Below are 22,500 nucleotides of genomic sequence, written 5' to 3'. Positions count from 1 at the left end.
TAAGAGATCGAATTCCTTATATTTTCCTTCATTTCGACATCTATTTTTAAGGTCGTGTGTCTTATAGCATTGAAATCCTCCTCGATCCTTTGTATAAGAGATCAAATTCCTTATATTTTCCTTCAATTCGTTTATTACATACCGAGAGATAATCGTTGCGTCTATATTTTAAGGTCGTCTGTCTTATAGCATTGAAATCCTCCTCGATCCTTTGCATAAGAGATCAAATTCCTTATATTTTCCTTCAATTCGTTTATTACATACCATGGGACTTTCGTTGCGTCTATATTTTAAGGTCGTATGTCTTATAGCATTGAAATCCTCTATAATCCTTTGTATAAGAGATCTAATCCTCTATGTTTTCCCTTCCACAGATAATTCCAAACCCACATGTGATCCAAACCCACTTCTTTCGTGCCAAGATGTCCTTTCGGTACCAAGTTCAGGAGGTGAGCATGGAGGGTTGGATTCTGTTAAGTAGGGTGTTAAGTGTGATATAGATAGAGTTGGATTCTGTTATGTAGGGTGTTAAGTGTGATATAGATAGAGTTGGATTCTGTTGTGTAGAGTGTTAAGTGTGATATAGATAGAGTTGGATTCTGTTAAGTAGGGTGTTAAGTGTGATATAGATGGAGTTGGATTCTGTTATGTAGAGTGTTAAGTGTGATATAGATAGAGTTGGATTCTGTTAAGTAGGGTGTTAAGTGTGACATAGATAAGAGTTGGATTCTGTTAAGTAGGGTGTTAAGTGTGACATAGATAGAGTTGGATTTTGTTAAGTAGGGTGAAGTTTGATATAGATAGAGTTGGATTCTGTTATGTAGGGTTCTGTGGACTATATATTTCTTTATAATCATGTTTCATTATTTCTATCCTATCTTGAAGTAACCTAACCTAACCTAATCTATCCTATCCTAACCCAGGGGCTTCGTGGTGCAGTGGTTAGCACACTCGGCTCACAACCGAGAGAGCCCGGGTTCGATTCCTGGGTGGAGTGGGAAAATTTGGGCGGCTTTTCCGACACCCTACGTAGCCCCTGTCCACCCAGCAGTGAATGGGTGCCAGGTATTAATCGGGGGTTGTGTCCCGTCTCCTGGGGTCTGTTCCCTTCTCCTGTAATTCCTTCCCCTTCTGTCTCTCTCCGGCATATGACCACAGATGTTGCGCCCACTAAACAAAACTTTCCCTTCTCCTATAATTCTTTCCCCTTCTGTCTCTCTCCGGCATATGACCACAGATGTTGCGCCCACTAAACAAAACTTTTTTCTATCTTATCCTATCCTAAAGTAACCTAACTTATCCTATCCTATCCTACAGTAACCTAACCTAGCCTAACCTAACCTAACATATCTCCTCCGTGTGTTCCAGATATATGCTTCTAACTCTACCCAAACAATACCTAACTTAACCTATCCTATCCTCAAGTAACCTAACTTAACCTAACCTAACCTAACGTAACATTTTCCCGTGTGTTCCAGATCTTTGCTTCTAACTCTACCCAAACAATACCTAACTTAACCCATCCTATCCTAAAGTAACCTAACTTAACCTAACCTAACCTAACGTAACATATTTTCTGTGTGTGTTCCAGATCTTTGCTTCTATGCATTGCCAGCCAAAGAGTGCGTAGAAGGCTGCTCGGACAGTCCACATTGTTTTTCTTCTTCAGGGAGCTTGGACACAGAGGCCTTCTCTCTCTTAGTCAAGGTGAGCATAGAGAATGGTAATGATGTAGAGAATAATAGGGAATGTTGAGGAAAATAAACAGCTGGGAAGGGAGGGAGGAAGGGAAGGATTAATATATTTGAAATCATCCATATTGACGAGAGGAAAAATAGTACTTGGTTATGATTTGAATTAATAATGACACTTTTAACTATACTATTCCTGTGTGAGAGAGAGAGAGAGAGAGAGAGAGAGAGAGAGAGTATGATTGAAATTTGGTCTTGTATATATATTTCTCTCTCGCTCTCTCTCTCTCTCTCTCTCTCTCTCTCTCCCTCATCCATATTGACGAGAGGAAAAATAATCCCTGGTTATGATTTGAATTAATAATGACAATTTTAAAATATACTATTCCTGTGTGTGTGTGTGAGAGAGAGAGAGAGAGAGAGAGAGAGAGAGAAAGTATGATTGAAATTTGGTCTTTATATATAATTCTCTCTCTCTCTCTCATCCATATTGACGAGAGGAAAAATAATCCCTGGTTATGATTTGAATTACTAATGACAATTTTAAAGTATACTATTCCTGTGTGTGTGTGTGTGTGTGAGAGAGAGAGAGAGAGAGAGAGAGAGAGAGAGAAAGTATGATTGAAATTTGGTCTTGTATATATAATTCTCTCTCTCTCTCTCTCTCTCTCTCTCTCTCTCTCTCTCTCTCTCTCTCTCTCTCTCTCTCTCTCTCTCTCTCTCTCTCTCTCTCTCTCTCTCATCCATATTAACGACAGGACAAAATAGTCCGGTTATGATTTGAATTACTTACGACACCTTTTAACTCTTACTACTACTACTACTACTAATGTTGTGTGTGTGTGTTTCAGTGTTGTGTAGGTGGTGAGTTGTGCGTTGAGATGGAGCCCCTCTGTGAAGCACGCCTGGCCTGTGAGGTCACAAACTTGCCAAATCCTGAGTTTCCTACCAAGAAAGTGCCTGAGTCCTCCACTGTGAGTATTACCATGCCCTGTGTGTGTGTGTGTGTGTGTGTGTGTGTATACTCTGTGCTGTCCAGATCCCTTCTGCAAGAGTTATCCATGCAGCATCTTCACTCTTTCTTCACTTTCACTGCCAAACTCATCAACGATTTTATCATTTATTTTTTGTCTGAGTGATACTCTGTTGTGTGTGTGTGTGTGTGTGTGTGTGTGTGTGTGTGTGTGTGTGTGCTAACGCTCCCTCCCCCCCCAGGGTGTGGAGACCGTTGGCATGGTGTGTGAAGCACAAAGTGGAGGGGAGGCGGACCACAGCAGCAGCAGCAGCAGCAGCAGCAGCGGCGGCGGCTGCGGTGAGGGCGGGGGGCAGGCAGCTAGTGGAGCAGGAGTGGCCGCCCCGCCCGAGTCCCCGGCAGGTGGTGAGGGTGGCCGGGGGGCCGGAGCTGACCCCCTGCTGCCCCGCCGCCCCGCCAAGTCTTTGTCTGTGATATTCAGCTCCGTGTCGCCGGGCAGCCGCCCCGCCGGGGGGGAGCAGCCCCGGCTCCCGGGGCCCAGCCGTCCGTCCTTGACCACTGTCCCCGGGGCGGCGGCGGCCGCACACTCGCCCGCACCGGCCAGTCTCAACATTCCTGGCCCCCGGGCCGCCACCTCCGCCGCCGGCCTCCTCCAGGGTAACGGCCCAAGCTTTAACCGGGCGCCCGGCCAGGCGGCCCCGCCGGGCCCCGGCCGGACCCACCCAAGTGCAACCTGCAACCAATACGCTTCATTTCCTACTTCATCACCCGCGCCCCGGGCGGCCGGCCGGCCCGGGAAGTTTGGTTTTGCTTCCTTTCCCCGCGGGGCGGTGCGGGTGAACCAGTGGGGCATTCCCCTCGGCCTGGGGCTGGCTGGGGGGGGGGAGAGCGCGGCCAACGGCTGGGGCGGCTCAGCCACACAGACAGCCAGCTGGGGCGGCTCTGGGGGCGGCCAGTCCAGCTCCCAGGGCCAGTGGGGGGGCGGCCCCAACCGGGGCGGCGGGGCCCCAAATAGCTCCCCCGCCCAGGGCAGCGGCCTCAAGCCGACCCAGCAGGGCGGCGGCGGCCCCGGCCAGCAGCCAGGCTCACCCGCCGGCCAGCAGAACAACCAGGGCGGCGGCAGCGGCGGGGGCGGCAACCAACAGGGCGGCCCCGCGGGGCAGCAGCAGGCCCAGCAGGGTGGCGGCAGCAGCAGCGGCGGCAGCGGCAGTGGCGGCGGCAACAACACCTGGGCCCAGGCCGCCGGCAAGGGTCTGTCCGGCGGCGGTGGGGGCGGCGGGGGCGGCGGGGCAGGCGCCTCCGGGGACGCCCAGAAGCGCCACATGGAGCAGCAGCTTCAGAGCATCCGTGAGGCCCTGCTGAGCAGCGAGGGATGGGGCGGCGAGAACGTCAACCAGGACACTGCCTGGGACCTGCCCGGCAGCCCGGAGCCCGCCAAGGACTCCGCCGCGGCGGCCGCCTCCAGCACCACCGCGCCGCACTTCAAGGTCAGTGTCAACAACGGCTGCGACCTCTGGGAGAACAACCTGAGGAACGGGGGGGTGGCGCCCCCCAAGGCCCAGCAGGCCCCCTGGGGCCACACGCCCACCAACAACTACGGCGGCACCTGGGGCGAGGACGACGACAACCAGGACTCTTCCAACGTGTGGATGGGCGTGCCGGCCGCCAACCCTCACTGGGGGGCCGCCACGCCCAACCCGCCCAACATGTGGGGCAGCGGCGGCGGCGGCGGCGGGGGCGGTGGTGGGGGAGGACCCCCGAAAAAGAACATCGACTGGGCTGCCAACAACGCTGGCGGCAGCGGTGGCGGCTCCAGCAGCAGCGGCAACAGTGGCGGGGGCGGCGGCGGCGGCGGCTCCGGCGGCTGGGGGGAGCATGGCCCACAGCGCTCTGCCATTGAGAACCCCAGCAGTGACTGGGGCCCTGGTGGCCCCCACAAGCCTGCCCCCCATGTGGGCCACTCTGGCGGCCCCCACTCTGGCCCCCACCCCGGACCCCACGGCGGCCCCCACTCCGGCCCCCACGGCGGCCCACACACCGGTTCACACTCTGGCCCCCACTCTGGCCCTCACAATGGACCTCATGGCGGCCCACACAATGGCCCTCATGGCGGCCCACACGGCGGCCCTCACTCCGGCCCCCACGGCGGCCCTCACACCGGGCCACACGGCGGCCCCCACACCGGCCCCCATGGCAGCCTGACCCACGGCGTGCCACCTGGCGGCCCCAGCGGCCCCGCTCAGTGGAACGGCCCCAAGGACATGAAGCCGGGCGGCCCCGGCGGCCCCAGTGGCTGGGAGGAGCCGTCCCCGCCATCGCAGCGGCGCGATGACGGCACGGCGGTCTGGGGCAACCCTAACAACCACCAGACAGTGTCGCGCTGGAAGGACATGCCCACGCCCAACATGATGGCCAGGCCCGGCATGCCAGGACCCCAGCAGGGGCGCATGCCAGGACCACCAGTGCCCACCGGCATCAGGCCAGACCAGCGGTGGGGACAGCAGGGGTGAGTAGCAACAGGAGCAGGGGTGTAAGGGAGGTAGGGGTGAGTAACAACAGGGGGGCAAGGGCAGGGCCAGGCAGGGGTACTAGCCAGGCAGGGGCTGTCAAACTGTTCTTACTCCATAACTCTTGTTAGTTGATGCGTTGGTACTAATGGTGGAGTGAATCACGGAGAACAGCATCAACACCATCACATGACTCACCCCCACAACACCATAAACAACACTAATGGAACACCTTCATCATGACCACACAGGAGACTGTTACCATTAGCTTGCTGCTGGGTGTGATGGCCCTGTGCTGACCTGGCCCTCCCTTCCCTCAACACACAGCAAAGGGGAAAAAACTTTGATAGATGCAGAAAGAAAGGAAGGAAGGAAGGAAGGAAGGCGTAGGTAAACATGTAAAGAAAGAAAGAATGGAAGGAAGGAAGGAAGGAAGGGAGGAATGAGGGAGGGAGTTAGTAAACATATGAAGGAAGGAAGGAAGGAATGAGGGAGGGAGTTAGTAAACATATGAAGGAAGGAAGGAAGGAAGGGAGGAATGAGGGAGGGAGTTAGTAAACATATGAAGGAAGGAAGGAAGGAAGGGAGGAATGAGGGAGGGAGTTAGTAAACATATGAAGGAATAGAAAGAATGGAAGGAAGGAAGGAGAAATTGATACATATACAGATAGATAGATTGATAGATAAATACATGTTGACTGCCTTCCGTGGCTCCCACCACTAAGCGTTCCCCCCTTCCCCCCCAGCGACGGATGTCTTCGTCGCAATGGCAGCTGGAGTGACTCCCCGCACGACGCTGGCAGTGGCATGTGGGTGGAGGAGCCCAAGTCTGGGGGGTGGGGCGATCAGCCCATCACCCCCCCGTCCTGGGGCACCAAGCCCAAGACCCCGACGGGTGGCCCCGGCGGCCCCGTGGGCTGGACGGAGCCTGAGATGGACCTGCCGGGCTGGGGCGGACACCAGAACAAGGTGAGTGTGTTCGTACATCTGTGTCGCCGCAGGGATGGCCGCCGGCCTAGAGTGACAGTGCCGGGCCGCCCCGAGCGTCAGCGTGGCCGGGGCGGCCTGGGGGTGCCGGGGCGAGGCGGGGCAAGGTGGGGTGCGGGGTCGCTGGGCAGGAGGGGGCTGGCGGGTGTTGGGGGGCAGAGAATGGCTTCAAATAGTGTTGGAACCTCTTCAAGAACAGTGTAAGGTTTTGGAATCTATTGTAAAGGATTGAATGCTCCAAAAAACATATTTGCTTCGTATTGAATTCCCTTCTTTTGGTGCAGCGATAACAAGCAATAATAATAATAATGATAATAATAATAATAATAATAATAATAATAATACTTACGTCGAAACAATCCGCAGAAAATAACTATCACCACTATTTTCCAATGATCTTATTAACATGACCACTAATAACATGACTAATAACATCACTAATAATACTGAGTTACCCGAGATCATTCACCAAAAGAATCACACTAAAGAAAAATAAACTCACCTACATAAGCCTTCTCAATTACGTACCTCATATATCAAGTCTGTCTAGTGTTCCGTACCTTATATATCAAGTCTGTCTAGTGTTACGCACCTTATATATCAAGTCTGTCTAGTGTTCCGTACCTCATATATCAAGTCTGTCTAGTGTTCCGTACCTCATATATCAAGTCTGTCTAGTGTTCCGTACCTCATATATCAAGTCTGTCTAGTGTTGCGTACCTCATATATCAAGTCTGTCTAGTGTTACGCACCTTATATATCAAGTCTGTCTAGTGTTCCGTACCTCATATATCAAGTCTGTCTAGTGTTCCGTACCTCATATATCAAGTCTGTCTAGTGTTCCGTACCTCATATATCAAGTCTGTCTAGTTTTCAGTACATCATATCAAGTCTGTCTAGTGTTACATACCTTATATATCAAGTCTGTCTAGTGTTCCGTACCTCATATATCAAGTCTGTCTAGTGTTACATACCTTATATATCAAGTCTGTCTAGTGTTCCGTACCTCATATATCAAGTCTGTCTAGTGTTCCGTACCTCATATATCAAGTCTGTCTAGTGTTCCGTACCTCATATATCAAGTCTGTCTAGTGTTACGTACCTTATATATCAAGTCCGTCAATTTTTACGTAACTCATATATCAAGTCTCTCTAGTGTTACGTACCTTATATATCAAGTCTGTCAATTTTTACGTTCACTCGGCCCTCAATTGAACGGATTAAAAGGGGGGAAGGGTGGTCCATTGTTTGAAAAAGTCCGTTGGTTGAAAATACGGTTTTGACGTCCGTCCGTTGCTGGGTAGAGTTGTTTGTTGAGATTTTGTGGTCCGTCAAATCCGAAATCCGTTAAATTGGGGTCCGTTAAATCGAGGGTCGAGTGTACCCTATGTGTCAAGTCTCTTGCCATATATTCTGGGGTTACGTACCGGATATTTCAAGAGTACTTATTAATTTATTTTGGTCATGTTAGGCTTTGATAACACTGCGGGCAATTACGTAACTCATAAATCGAGTCTTCATACATTTATCATTATTTCCGAGATTACGTATCAGACATTTCGATACTGTTTATAATATATTTTGTCTAATTTTTGTTTCGGTAATTCTGCTGTCAATTACGTATCTTATATATCAAGTCTGTCTTGTGTTATATATTCCGGGTTTACGTACCAGATATTTCGAAAGTACTAATTAATTTATTTTGGCCATATTAGGCTTTGATAACACTGCAGGCAATTATGTAACTTATAAATTGAGTCTTCATATATTTATTATTATTTCTGAGGTGACGTATCAGATATTTCAAGTGTTTATAATTTATTTTGTCTAATTTTTGTTTCGGTAATTCTGCTGTCAATTACGTATTTTATATATCAAGTCTGTCTTGTGTTATATATTCCGGGTTTACGTACCGGATATTTCGAGAGTACTTATTAATTTATTTTGGTCATGTTAGGCTTTGATAACACTACGGGCAATTACGTAACTCATAAATCGAGTCTTCATTTATTTGTTATTATTTCCGAGGTTACGTATCAGACATTTCGATACTGTTTATAATATATTTTGTCTAATTTTTGTTTCGGTAATTCTGCTGTCAATTACGTATCTTATATATCAAGTCTGTCTTGTGTTATATATTCCGGGTTTACGTACCGGATCTTTCGAGAGTACGTATTAATTTATTTTGGTCATGTTAGGCTTTGATAACACTGCGGGCAATTACGTAACTCATAAATCGAGTCTTCATTTATTTGTTATTATTTCCGAGGTTACGTATCAGACATTTCGATACTGTTTATAATTTATTTTGTCTAATTTTTGTTTCGGTAATTCTGCTGTCAATTACGTATCTTATATATCAAGTCTGTCTTGTGTTATATATTCCGGGTTTACGTACCGGATCTTTCGAGAGTACTAATTAATTTATTTGGTCATGTTAGGCTTTGATAACACTGCGGGCAATTACGTAACTCATAAATCGAGTCTTCATTTATTTGTTATTATTTCTGAGGTTGCGCGTGAGATATTTCAAGTATTTATAATTTATTTCATCTGTATTTTGCTTCGGTAACACTGCTGGAAATTACGTAACATATAAATCGAGTCTTCATTTATTTATTATTATTATTTCTGGTGTTACGTATCAGATATTTCAAGTATCTATAATTTATTTCATCTGTATTTTGCTTCGGTAACACTGCTGGAAATTACGTAACATATAAATCGAGTTCATTTATTTATTATTATTATTTCTGCGATTACGTATGAGATATTTCAAGTATTTATAATTTATTTCATCTATTTTTGCTTCGGTAACACTGCGGGCAATTACGTAACATAAATCGAGTCTTCATTTCTTTATTATTATTATTTCTGGTGTTACGTATCAGATATTTCAAGTATCTATAATTTATTTAATCTATTTTTGCTTCGGTAACACTGCTGGAAATTACGTAACATAAATTGAGTCTTTATTTATTTATTATTATTTCTGCGATTACGTATGAGATATTTCAAGTATCTATAATTTATTTCATCTGTATTTTGCTTCGGTAACACTGCTGGAAATTACGTAACATATAAACCGAGTCTTTATTTATTATTATTATTTCTGGTGTTACGTATCAGATATTTCAAGTATCTATAATTTATTTCATCTATTTTTGCTTCGGTAACACTGCGGGCAATTACGTAACATAAATCGAGTCTCCATTTATTTATTATTATTTCTGCGATTACGTATGAGATATTTCAAGTATCTATAATTTATTTCATCTATTTTTGCTTCGGTAACACTGCTGGAAATTACGTAACATATAAATCGGGTCTTCATTTATTTATTTATTATTATTTCTGGTGTTACGTATCAGATATTTCAAGTATCTATAATTTATTTCATCTATTTTTGCTTCGGTAACACTGCGGGCAATTACGTAACATATAAATCGAGTCTTCATTTATTTATTATTATTATTTCTGGTGTTACGTATCAGATATTTCAAGTATCTATAATTTATTTCATCTATTTTTGCTTCGGTAACACTGCCGGAAATTACGTAACATATAAATCGAGTCTTCATTTATTTATTATTATTTCTGCGATTACGTATGAGATATTTCAAGTATTTATAATTTATTTCATCTGTATTTTGCTTCGGTAACACTGCGGGCAATTACGTAACATATAAATTGGGTCTTCATATATTTATTATTATTTCCGAGGTTACGTATCAGATATTTCAAATATTTATAATTTATTTTGTCTATATTCAGCTTCGTCAATCCTGCTGGCAATTACGTACATATATATCAAGTCTATTATCATTATTATTATTATTATTATTATTATTATTATTTCTTGCATTACGTAACAGACATTCCGAGAGACTACATCCATTAATTTTGGCATTCAGTTACGTAAGAGATATTTCAACGTCCATTTATGTCTGTTTATTTACGTCAACAATCCAGGTAACTTTTATTTATTTTTTACGGCAGAGGAGACATTGCAAGGACGTTAAAAAAATAAATAAATAAAATAATGAAAAAGAAAAAAAAGCCTGCAATTACGTAATGAACACCTGTGTCAAGTCCATCTATCCTGTCGTCCCTCAAATAGTAAGGCTTTCAATATTTCGGTTTCGGCTTTACATGGATTGTCATGGAAGATCTATTTAAGGATTTTTTAATTTCTGTTCATCGGGAAATTAAAAAAAATCTTAAAATAATCTCTGAAAATCCACTTAAAACCGAAACCAAGCTATTGGAAACTGTACTATTTGAGGGGTGACTGTATATATAATTTTTGGGGGTTATGTTCGCTACGGCCAGCCCCCAGTCCTCGCTCGGCGCCCTACGTCATGTCGTGTATAGGGGGGAGGTCGGGCAGCATTTTCAAGGGATCAGAACGTCTTTGAATAGTGTTCGATCCTCCTTAAGACCTCCACAAGGTATTGGAATCTAATTAACAGGATTGAATGCTCTAGAAAACAGATTTAGACGGTGTTGGGTTGCATGGGGTGGTATGGCGTAGTGGTGGTGGCCTCGGGGGCACTATCTCCGAGGCCATTCGTTAACTAGTTGCCTTGTATATCTCACTTTTCGTGCTGAACTGTTGGGTAACTCCTGCATGGGTCACTCTGCTTACGAAGGAATGAGAAATAGTACCAGTCTCTCTCTCTCTCTCTCTCTCACATTCTTTCATCCGCTTCTATTTTAATTTTTCTCTCCAAATAGTATGTCAGATTTCTCTCTCTCTCTCTCTCTCTCTCTCTCTCTCTCTCTGGGCAGATCTCACTACGACACACACCACAGGACTTTCGGCAAAGCGTAAAATCCCTCATAACTTTAAACCGAATTGAATCGCTCGTAATCGAAACCCTGTGGTGTGTTCGTGCGTGCGTCCCTGCGTACGTAACAGCTTGTGGATGTAGTGCCGAGGCTCGTCGTCCCCTGTGGGAGGCGGGTCGCGTGTTACGAGTGTTACGAGTTCAGTGTTGCCATGATAGAACTGTTGTGTTTCTTTGAGGTCAACTTGTGTTCCAAACTGTTTCTGGTATTTCTGATTGGTAGGATTGAATGATTTACTTATTGTGTGCGCGTGTGTGTGTGTGTGCGTGTGTGCGTTTCTCTGTCTTTCTCTCTTTCTCTCTCTCAGTCTCTCTCTCTCTCTTCTCTCTGGATAATGTCTGATAGAGTAACTTCTCCGCTCTCTCCTGCCCCGTACCCAGCCTCTTCCCTGCCCCGAACCCCATACTGGTCGGGGCAGGGCCGGGGCGGGACGGGGCGAGTGGGGAAACTAGGCCTAGGGTGCGTGTATGTGTGTGTATGTACGTTTATGTATGTGAATGTGTAAAACTGCAGATCAATTTAAATATATTTCCCCGAGGATTTCACATGCAATCCCGGGTGTCGCCCCTTGAAGCCCCAGTGTTGTGTGATTTCTCGGGGCGTCGGGGCCTCGGGGCGGGGCAGTGTCGGGGCGGTGTGACTATAGAGAATGCCCCGCTATGTTACAGATGAGTGGTTACGCCCCACTACTAGACTTACGAGTCCAGAAAGCACTTATTCCAGAGTCACACTTCTCCTTTGCTGTAAGTTGCCAGTAATTCTACACTTCTACTACTTCTACTACTACTTCTACTACTACTACTACTACTACTACTATCTCTACTATTTCTGATGGTGGTGGTATGGTGTGTGTGTTTGTGCTGAAGAGAAAGGAAGGAAGAGGGAGAGGAGAGAGAGAGAGAGAGAGAGAGAGAGAGAGAGAGAGAGAGAGAGAGACAACCGGATGCAGTCGTGTGTGTGTGTGTGTGTGTGTGTGTGTGTGTGTGTGTTTTGGAAGAAAGGAAGGAAGGAAAATGAAGGAGAGGAATAGGAAGGAAGGAGAGAGAGAGAGAGAGAGAGAGAGAGAGAGAGAGAGAGAGAGAGAGAGACAACATACTCAATTCTGTCGTTGTTGTGAGTCTGTACGTGTGTGTGTGTGTGTGTGTGTTTGTGTGCGTTTTGGAAGAAAGGAAGGAAGGAAAATGAAGGAGAGGAATAGGAAGGAAGGAGAGAGAGAGAGAGAGAGAGAGAGAGAGAGAGAGAGAGAAACATACTCAATTCCGTCGTTAGTCAGCTCAGGTAACATGACCTCACACTCTAGGGTCACTCTCTCGACCTTTGACCTCTGACCTTCCAGAATGGACTTAGAAGGGGAGAAATAACATTGAAGACCTCACTACGTATCGACCCTTTCCTTGCGCGCGGTGTGGACGAGACCATCCCCTCAGGCGCGGTCAGTCAGGCCAATGGGGGGTCTGTTTTAACCTCTGTATCTCAAAAACTATTCATCACAGCTAAAAACCAAAAACACCATTGGAAAGAGGAGGTCCAGATCTATAGGAGTCGGTCATGTATGCCTCTCTTGTGAACGTACAGGCATGTTCAGGGAGTGTTGAATGTTAACACTTACGTCGGTGCGTGTGGGATGATCAGCCGTATTGAGGGAACTGTGGACATCTCTCCTTCAGACTCTGGCAAGGGAGTGTTACCAACTGCAATATTTACAACTATTTGGTCAAAGAATCAGTCAGGTGATCGGTGAAGCTATGCAAAAATGACGCTGTATTGGGCAAGAACATCCACTGGTAACTCGTCCGTAGATTTGCCGCGCTGGGCTGATACGATTTCCCACCAAGTTTAGTGAAGAACGCACTCAATTGGCAATCCTGTGTTGTGAGAATTAGCGTCGAAACACACTCATACGCGGGAGATTTGAGTGCGGGTGGAGGTCACAGCGAGCGTTTAGCACCACCAGCAAATACGCCTAACGCCCTCTTCCAGCGTTTAGCCATGACAGGGTTAAGAGAGGGGGAGAAAACATAGATGACCTTAGTACATATTAAGAGAGGGGGAGAAATAACAGATGACCTCACTATGTATTAAGAGAGGAGGAGAAATAACAGATGACCTCACTACGTATTAAGAGAGGGGGAGAAAACATAGATGACCTCAATGACTATATGTATTAAGAGAGGGGGAGAAAACATAGATGACCTTAGTACATATTAAGAGAGGGGGAGAAATAACAGATGACCTCACTATGTATTAAGAGAGGGGGAGAAAACATAGATGACCTCAGTACATATTAAGAGAGAGGGAGAAATAACAGATGACCTCACTATGTATTAAGAGAGGGGGACAAAACATAGATGACCTCAGTACATATTAAGAGAGACGGAGAAATAACAGATGACCTCACTATGTATTAAGAGAGGGGGAGAAATAACAGATGACCTCACTACGTATTAAGAGAGACAGAGAAATAACAGATGACCTCATTACGTATTAAGAGAGGAGGAGAAATAAAAGATGACCTCACTACGTATATCATTGTTACATTACGAGTTTGAACTTAGGAATAGGTTACGAGTGGAGGCTGGGGTAGGTCACGCACGTACAAACTCACACACACCCTACCACTACTACTACTACTACTACTACTACTACTGTCGCTGTCGCTGATGTTGACGCTGATGCTGTGGTCTACTATTACTATTATTATTATTATTATTATTATTATTATTATGATGACAACATGGGGCTATACTGTCATTATTTTTATTATTATTATTGTGAGGGATGATGATTATAAAACGTCATTGTTATTGTTGTTATTTGCTTTGGTCTGTGTGTGTGGCTGCCGTTCGCTTGTCTGTCTGTCCGTAGTGTTCGAGGCTTCACGCTTACTATAAATACATATATATATATTTATCTATTTATTTATTTTTGTTTATATATGTGCCCCCTCCCTCCCCCTTCCCCTTGCTGTCCATTCTAAGTCCCTCCCGCACCCTATATAAGAGTTACGGTTGCTGTGGGCGCTCGTAGATTCAAGTTCCTCTGTTTACGTAAAGATTTGGTTAGGTTAGGTTAGGCTAGTGATGTCGGTTTTGGTTAATTCACTTGTCACTACGAAATCTATGGTAATTTTTCTTCTATTAAGTAAACTAGGCTGATTTTCCTGTCATTACGTTAGAATAGAGTTTTTAAGATCGCTTTGGGTGCTTGTAGATTTGATTTTCTGTGATTATGTAAAGATTTGGTTAGGTTAGGTTAGGCTAGTGATGTCAGTTTTGGTTAATTCACTTGTCACTACGAAATCTATGGTAATTTTTCTTCTATTAAGTAAACTAGGCTGATTTTCCTGTCATTACGTAACAATAGAGGTTTTAAGATCGCTTTGGGTGCTTGTAGATTCAATTTTCTGTTTACGTAAAGATTTGGTTAGGTTAGGTTAGGCTAGTGATGTCGGTTTTGGTTAATTCACTTGTCATTAAGAAATCTATGGTAATTTTTCTACTAATATGTAAACTAGGCTAATTTTTCTATCATTATGTAGGAATAGAGGTTTTAAGATCGCTTTGGGCGCTTGTAATCTCGATTTTCTGTGATTACGTAAAGATTTGGTTAGGTTAGGTAAGGCTAGTGGTGTCAGATAGCTTAATTCACTTCAGTCACTACGAAAACTTTGCCGAATTTTCTCATATTACAAAAACCACAATTTTTTCTCATTATGATACCTATTTTAATTTTTCTTTCATTACGAAAGCTAAATTTTCAGTCAGAAATCGTAAACCGTCCCTTGAGCATAGAGGCTTTATGGTTGCTTTCGGGTGTGCTCGTAAAGTCGACTTTCTCTGTTTACGTAAAGATTTGGATAGGTTATGTTAGGCTAGTGTTGTCAGTTAGCTTAATTCACTTCAGTCACTACGAAAACTATGGTAATTTTTCTTCTATTACGTGAACTAGGCTAATTTTCCTATCATTACGTAAGAATAGAAGTTTTACGATCGCTTTGGGTGCTTGTAGATTCAAGTTCCTCTGTTTACGTAAAGATTTGGATAGGTTAGGTTAGGCTAGTGTTGTCGGTTAGCTTAATTCACTTCAGTCACTACGAAAACTTTGCTGAATTTTCTCATATTACGAAAACTATACAAATATTTCTCATTACGAAATTTATTCTAATTTTTCTATCATTACGAAAGCTAAATTCACGGTCCGAAATTGAAACCCGTCCCTTGTGAATAGAGGCTTTATGGTTGCTTTCGGGTGTGCTCGTAAAGTCGACTTTCTCTGTTTACGTAAAGATTTGGATAGGTTACGTTAGGCTAGTGATGTCGGTTAGCTTAATTCACTTCAGTCACTACGAAATCTATGGTAATTTTTCTTCTATTACGTAAACTAGGCTAATTTTTCTATCATTACGTAAGAATAGAAGTTTTACGATCGCTTTGGGTGCTTGTAGATTCAAGTTCCTCTGTTTACGTAAAGATTTGGATAGGTTATGTTAGGCTAGTGTTGTCAGTCAGCTTAATTCACTTCAGTCACTACGAAAACTATACTAATTTTTCTCATACAATGTAAACTAGGCTAATTTCTCCATTGTTACGAGAGAATGGAAGGTTGTACGATCGCTTTGGGTGCTCGTAGATTCAAGTTCCTCTGTTTACGTAAAGATTTGGTTAGGTTAGGTTAGGCTAGTGATGTCGGTCAGCTTAATTCACTTCAGTCACTACGAAAACTTTGCTGAATTTTCTCATATTACGAAAACTATACAAATATTTCTCATTACGAAATTTATTCTAATTTTTCTATCATTACGAAAGCTAAATTCACGGTCTGAAATTGAAACCCGTCCCTTGTGAATAGAGGCTTTTGGTTGCTTTCGGGTGTTCGTAAAGTCGACTTTCTCTGTTTACGTAAAGATTTGGTTAGGTTATGTTAGGCTAGTGATGTCGGTTAGCTTAATTCACTTCAATCACTACGAAATCTATGGTAATTTTTTTTCTATTATGTACACTAGGCTAATTTTTCCATTGTTACGAGAGAATGGAAGGTTGTACGATCGCTTTGGGTGCTCGTAGATTCAAGTTCCTCTGTTTACGTAAAGATTTGGTTAGGTTACGTTAGGCTAGTGATGTTGGTTAGCTTAATTCACTTCAGTCACTACGAAAACTATACTAATTTTTCTCATATAACGTAAACTAGGCTAATTTTTCTGTCATTACGTAAGAATAGAAGTTTTACGATCGCTTTGGGTGCTCGTAGATTCAAGTTCCTCTGTTTACGTAAAGATTTTGTTAGGTTAGGTTAGGCTAGTGATGTTGGTTAGCTTAATTCACTTCAGTCACTACGAAATCTATACTAATTTTTCTCATCATGCAAACTAGGCTAATTTTTCCATTGTTACGAGAGAATGGAAGGTTTTACGATCGCTTTGGGTGCTCGTAGATTCAAGTTCCTCTGTTTACGTAAAGATTTGGATAGGTTAGGTTAGGCTTGTGTTGTCGGTTAGCCTAACATACTATGAAAACTAAGGAGACAGATGATTGCCGAGGCCATGCACGGGTAACACAGTATTATCGCAAGCTAGACCAGGATCTCACACGTATTTATATATATTTACGTATTTTTATTATTATTTTGAAGAACGTTCTGCAAAATTAGGATTTGATAGCATTACGTACTTAGTTTCGATCGAGTCATTCCACAGTTTTATTATTATTATTATTATTATTATTATTATTATTATTATTATTATTATTAAACACCAGTCACTTAGGCATTTATATATATACATTATTTTTATTATTATTATTATTATTATTATTATTATTATTATTATTATTAACCTAAAAATCTGACAATAGGAATTTATATAACCTAAGCATCTTGTAACCTCCTCCTCCTCCTCCTCCTCCTCCTCCTCCTCCTCCTCCTCCTCCCTTTATCAATCTCTTATCACCACCTCAGCCTCCTCCTCCTCCTCCCATGCCCCTCCTCCTCCTCCTCCCATGCCCCTCCTCCTCCTCCTCCTCCCCCCTTATCTCATCTCTGTGTCCTTCTCCCTCTGTTCTCCTCCTCCTCCTCCTCCTCCTCCTCCTCCCTTATCTCCTTGTCCTTCTCCCTCTGCCCTCCTCCTCCTCCTCCCATGCCCCCCCTCCTCCTCTCCTCCTCCTCCTCCTCCTCCCATGCCCCTCTTCCTCCTCCTCTTTCTCCTCCTCCTCCTCCTCCCCTCCCTGGCAACAGATAGGGAGATTAGATAGCATTCAGTGTCCCTAGATAGCATTGAATCCCCTAAATTGATTTACAAAAAGGGTTTGACATTTACCTAAAGGATTGGAACCTAATTAAAAGGTGTTGAATGCCTTTAAATAACACTAGAAGCTTTTTAATGGATCTGAATGCCCATAGATAGCATTGAATCCCTTATAGAGAGCTGGAAAAAGGGTTTGACATATATGTGAATAGATTCCAGACCTGATAGATGGAGTTCAATGCCTTTTAAATGACAGCAAGGGGTACTTAATCCTTTCTTGTGGGGTCTGAATGGCCTTGTACAGTGTTGGAACCTCTATAAGCACAGTATAGATTCCAGACCTAAATAGAGATACCAAAGGGAGTTCAATGCCTTTTAAATGACAGCAATAAGTCCTTAATCCCTTTTGTGGGGTCTGAATGGCCTCGTACAGCATTGGAACCTCTATAAGCACAGTATAAGGTATTGGAATCTATTTAAAAAGGATCGAATGCTCTTTAACGATTGAGTTGGTGTTGGATTCCTTGTGTTGTGATGTTTGCCTGATGTGTTTTTTTTATGCTGATGTTGCTGATGATGACGCTGCTGCTTATGTGTGTGTGTGTGTGTGTGTGTGTGTGTGTGTGTGTGAGAGAGAGAGAGAGAGTATGATTGAAATTGGTCTTGTATATATATTTCTCTCTCTCTCTCTCTCTCTCTCTCTCTCTCTCTCGTAGCGAAACATATTTTTGTTGTACGTAATTTTATTTATTTTTATTTTTTTTTTTTATTTTTTTACGTATTTTTCCCGTAGAAGCGAAATGGAGTGATGTGCTCTCTCTCTCTCTCTCTCTCTCTCTCTCTCTCTCTCTCTCTCTCTCTCTCTCTCTCTCTCTCTCTCTCTCTCTCTCTCTCTCTCTCTAATTTTTTTACGTTTTTTTTCCCTAGTAGAGTTTTTGTGTGTGGCGCTCTCTCTCTCTCTCTCTCTCTCTCTCTCTCTCTCTCTGCATGTCTGTTGTGTCGTTATAAGCATGTCGGAAATTGCATCTCTCTCTCTCTCTCTCTCAGTGTTATTAGAATGATTTATTATTATTATTATTATTATTATTATTATTTTTGTATATATATATTTTAATGGCTTTGGGTCATGTATATCTCTCTCTATGTGTATATATAAACACACACACACACACACACACACACACACACACATACATACACACACACACACACACACACATGCACCCTATCCCTGTGTGTGTGTGTGTGTATGTGTGTGTGTGCGCATGTTTCTACGGAGCTTTCGATGGCTGTATTTTCTAGTGGGGGGGTCGGGGGGTCCCTTACTACTACTACTACTACTACTACTACTACTACTACTACTATTACTACTACAATCCTCCTCCTCCTCCTCCTCTTCTTCATGGTATAACTTCCTATTGTAACATACCTCCTATATTGACCCCCTACCCCCCTAACCTCCTCCTCTTCCTCTTCTTCCTCCTCCTCCTCTTCCTCCTCCTCCTCCTCCTCCTCCTCCTCCTCCTCCTCCTCTTCTTCATGGTATAACCTCCTATTGTAACATACCTCATATACTGACCCCCTACCCCCCTAACCTCCTCCTCTTCCTCTTCTTCCTCCTCCTCCTCCTCCTCCTATTGTAACATACCTCCTAAACTGCTTCCCCCCCCTCCCCCCCCTCTAACTTTTTCCTCCTCCTCCTCTTCCTCCTCCTCCTCCTCCTCCTCCTCCTCCTCCTCCTCCTCCTCCTCCTGATTCATGGTATAATACTCACTCTAAATATTTATTGAGATTTTTCCTGTTGTAACATACCACCAATTCTTACCCCCCTCCCTCCTCCTCCTCCTCCTCCTCCTCCTCCTGTACCTGTTCCTCCTGGTGTAACGCCCGGGTCTGTATTTTTGTTGCCAGGTCCCTAAGGGTGTCACAAAAGACATTATCTACAACAGCAAGCAATACCGTACACTCCTGGAGATGGGGTATAAGGTGAGGACAACAACAACAACAACAACAGCAGCCACACAGCTCATCTCAAGGCTGGGACTGTTCTTTGTTTACCTTTCGGAAGTGTCCCTGGAGGCTATACTAGGGCTGTCTCCATAGGCAGTCTTAGGCAGGGGACAGTTTCCTATAGTTAATACAGTAAATTCAATGCATTAATGGCCCCTTTCACAGTCTGTTTGTTTTGATCGTTACCAGTGTCTGTTATGGCCGCTGTAGTATTTCCGCGTCAAACTGTCCGATGGGGTGTGGTGGGTGCGTGGTCAGCCTAGCCCCGCACCTTGCCACACACTCTCAACGCCCCTCGCTTCCTCTGCAGCCGCCACTACCCCATAGGACAGTTTCACGTGGAATGCTGTAGCGTCGATCGCCGCCATTGGCAACGATCAAAACAAACAGTGACTGGAGGCGGCCCTTAGTCATTTAGTCAGTCTTGAGGCTGGGACTGTACTTTGCTCTGCTCGGGAATGTTCCTTTATGCTACTAGGCTGTCTCAATAGGCAGTCCTAGGCGGGGGACGGTTTCCTGTAGTTAATAAAGTAAATTTAGTATATCCATTCAGTCAGTCAGTCATATAGTCAGTCTTGAGGCTGGGACTGTACTTGGTTATATTTGGAAGTGTCCCTTTATGCTACTAGGCTGTCTCCATAGGCAGTCTTAGGCGGGGGACAGTTTCCTGTAGTTAATACAATATATTCATTGATCAATAAAAAAATTTAATGTATCCATTCATTGTGTAAGCCAGGGACTGTTTCTGAATGCTGGGATGTCTCTGTAGGCCGTCCTGAGGCTGGGACAGTTCCTTGTAGCCAGTAGTGTCTCCCTGGGGTCAGCAGTCAGCTGGGCGCCAGTGTCCGGGCCAAGCTTTGCATGCATGACGGGCAGCTTGTCAGGGCTCCCTCCCATCCTAGCTGTGTCAGTTAGCTCACAAGTTGATTTTGTAACTATTTCTGCTTCTAAATCACAGTTCATTGATGTCAAGTGACTGTCAAGGGTCAGTGTTGCTTGTAGACAAATTTTCACCAGCTCCGTGGTGCAGTGGTTAGCATGCCTGGCTTCAAACCTTTGGGCCTGGGTTCATATCCTATCCTGTGCAGGCCAGGCAGGCAGGCAGGCAGGCAGGCAGCTGGTGATCTCCCCTTGTGGCCAGGGGAGAACTGTGCCCCAGGGAAGGCACCCTGTGGCACCCTGTATGTCAACCCTCCCTGTGTCCCAGGGTTGGTTCCTTCCCCAGCACAAAGGCTCTGGAGGCAGTGTGCCGGGGGTCACAACAGCCTGGCGTGTGCCCCAGGGTGTGCCTCAGGGCTGGGGTTGTCACCGGAGCTGTTCATAAGCAGGGCTGCCTTGGTGGCCCTCAGTGAACCAGTAACTGCCCTTATGTATGTCAAGGAAAGAAGGAAGAATTAGCTGCTGCTCAACAGAAAAATTAATAAGAGGAGGAGGAGGAATGTTATCATGTAACTGTGTGTGTGTGTGTGTGTGTGTGTGTGTGTGTGTGTGTGTGTGTGTGTACCTTGCTGTCGCTAAATCAGTGTTTCAAGCAATGACAAAAATTAGGCTTCCCCTATCTCTCTCTCTCTCTCTCTCTCTCTCTCTCATGACTGTCAAATCCGTCAAGGTCATTCATGGAGTTCAAAATCGCATGTCATATTCGAAAGCAGTTCAACTCGACGACACAAATTGAGTGCGTAATGCTGTGTGTGTGTGTGTGTGTGTGTGTGTGTGTGTGTGTGTGTGTGTGTGTGTGTGTGTGTGTGTGTGTATCCCCCTCGAAACACAACAGCGAGTCTTCGTAACGTAACACTCCTATTTTTTTCGTAATGACCGCAAGCAATTATTTTTTTTTGTTTATTTAATTTTTTATGTAACATTTTAATTGATCCATTTTTCGTAGTGCGCTCGTAACTGTGTGCGTGTGTGTGCGTGTGTGTGTGTGTGTGTGTTGCTTCCGCTAATATAATTTTTTGTGTATGTGGCGACATGCGATTTTTATTATTATTATCATTATTAATTTTTTCAATGTGGGTTTAAATTTTTTTTGTATGGGTCGAAAATACATGTTTAATTGACTTTCCGTGGGTGTGTGTGTCTGTACGTCTGTGTCTGTCTGTCTGTCTGTGGTCTATATAATTAAACATCTCGGCCCCCAATTCGCCTGTCTCAAAAGATACTGTAGCATTTAACCGTGTAGCAGCAATGGGCCAAATTTGTGGCTTCACCGTGTAGCAGTGACGGGCCAAATTTGTGGCTTCACCATGTAGCAGCGACGGGCCAAATTTGTGGCTTCACCGTGTAGCAGCGACGGGCCAAATTTGTGGCTTCACCGTGTAGCAGCGACGGGCCAAATTTGTGGCTTCACCGTGTAGCAGTGACGGGCCAAATTTGTGGCTTCACCATGTAGCAGTGACGGGCCAAATTTGTGGCTTCACCGTGTAGCAGCGACGGGCCAAATTTGTGGCTTCACCATGTAGCAGCGACGGGCCAAATTTGTGCCATGATATAAACCCCCCAAAATAGATGATACATAATCTGATCACAAATGCTTTGATATATATTATGAAATGGTTTGTGTGAGGGTGATTTTTTCTCATTTTTCTCGCTTAGAGGGACCATTAAGAAACATGATCCCCGCTGCTCCTGGGTTAAGCATACGACTGAAACCAAATTATCCCATATAATAAAATGAAATTACTAGTTTTCCTGTATAGTTAATGATCACTGACGGGGCACAGATTAATAAAACACTGCACTCGCTTGACTTGGAAACCAGATGTAAACAAACACGCCTTCGTCCAGCCAACAAAATCACCGTGATATCTAGAAAAATCACTTTCATGGCCACAAAAGTCCATATATAGCCTCTTGGAGAACGGCAGGGATGGTGAGGTCTTGTGGAGCATAAAACACAAGGCCTACCCCAAGAAACTCTTACGGCCCAGTCCTCCGCGCTGGCCACATCCACGGTTGGCTTGGCTTGGCGGAAGAGTGAGGGCAGCTGGACTGGGCAGGCTTGTGTATGACCACTTGCCTTATAAACTGCCCAATCGTTCAGCCCAGGGGTAACAGTGTCCAGCCCAGGGGTAACAGTGACTAGTTGAACCTTAGCCTTACTTACTGGGCTTTCCGAGGACTGTTTTGTGACCCCAGTGATAGCTTGACCTGACCTCCGCACCTTGATCGGGACAGTCACTCACGAAAACCCCGATAATCTTGTGTGCAGCCTTGGGAGACAGCCTTAATGGTAGCCTG

General features: G+C 44.6%; 1 protein-coding gene and 2 long non-coding RNA genes across 17 annotated transcripts in view; 1 reads left to right on the top strand and 2 right to left on the bottom strand.

The window, feature by feature from the left end:
* Positions 1–22,500, top strand: part of LOC126989032 (protein Gawky-like) — a 55,451-nt gene that overhangs the window by 11,661 nt on the left and 21,290 nt on the right. For 5 of the 8 annotated variants that reach the window (XM_050847559.1, XM_050847563.1, XM_050847556.1 and 2 more), the window contains exons 2-8: positions 375–449; positions 1,592–1,707; positions 2,543–2,665; positions 2,907–5,170; positions 5,918–6,140; positions 11,681–11,755; positions 19,162–19,236. In XM_050847559.1, coding sequence (XP_050703516.1) covers positions 375–449; positions 1,592–1,707; positions 2,543–2,665; positions 2,907–5,170; positions 5,918–6,140; positions 11,681–11,755; positions 19,162–19,236 — 2,951 coding nt within the window. The remainder of the gene's footprint in view (positions 1–374; positions 450–1,591; positions 1,708–2,542; positions 2,666–2,906; positions 5,171–5,917; positions 6,141–11,680; positions 11,756–19,161; positions 19,237–22,500) is intronic. The other 3 variants (XM_050847560.1, XM_050847561.1, XM_050847562.1) reach the window with 3 other exon arrangements.
* On the bottom strand, positions 6,162–7,938 carry LOC126989034 (uncharacterized). Of its 6 annotated transcripts, none has more exons than XR_007742792.1 (4): positions 7,165–7,938; positions 6,911–7,006; positions 6,751–6,878; positions 6,162–6,718 (listed from the first exon to the last, which is right to left on the bottom strand). It is a non-coding gene; the product is annotated as an uncharacterized LOC126989034 (long non-coding RNA). The 6 variants fall into 6 exon arrangements; XR_007742790.1 differs by having other exon boundaries at positions 6,783–6,878; positions 7,165–7,937; XR_007742791.1 differs by having other exon boundaries at positions 6,783–6,878; positions 6,943–7,006; positions 7,165–7,937.
* Positions 12,228–16,303, bottom strand: LOC126989035 (uncharacterized). 3 transcript variants are annotated; one of them, XR_007742795.1, is made up of 4 exons: positions 13,526–16,303; positions 13,206–13,445; positions 13,120–13,159; positions 12,228–13,079 (listed from the first exon to the last, which is right to left on the bottom strand). It is a non-coding gene; the product is annotated as an uncharacterized LOC126989035 (long non-coding RNA). The 3 variants fall into 3 exon arrangements; XR_007742794.1 differs by having other exon boundaries at positions 12,228–13,159; positions 13,486–16,303; XR_007742793.1 differs by having other exon boundaries at positions 12,228–13,159.

Source organism: Eriocheir sinensis, unplaced genomic scaffold (assembly GCF_024679095.1).
Source record: "Eriocheir sinensis breed Jianghai 21 unplaced genomic scaffold, ASM2467909v1 Scaffold103, whole genome shotgun sequence".
In the NCBI taxonomy this organism is placed as follows: Eukaryota; Metazoa; Arthropoda; class Malacostraca; order Decapoda; family Varunidae; genus Eriocheir; species Eriocheir sinensis.
This window is presented reverse-complemented; position numbering and strand designations above follow the sequence as displayed.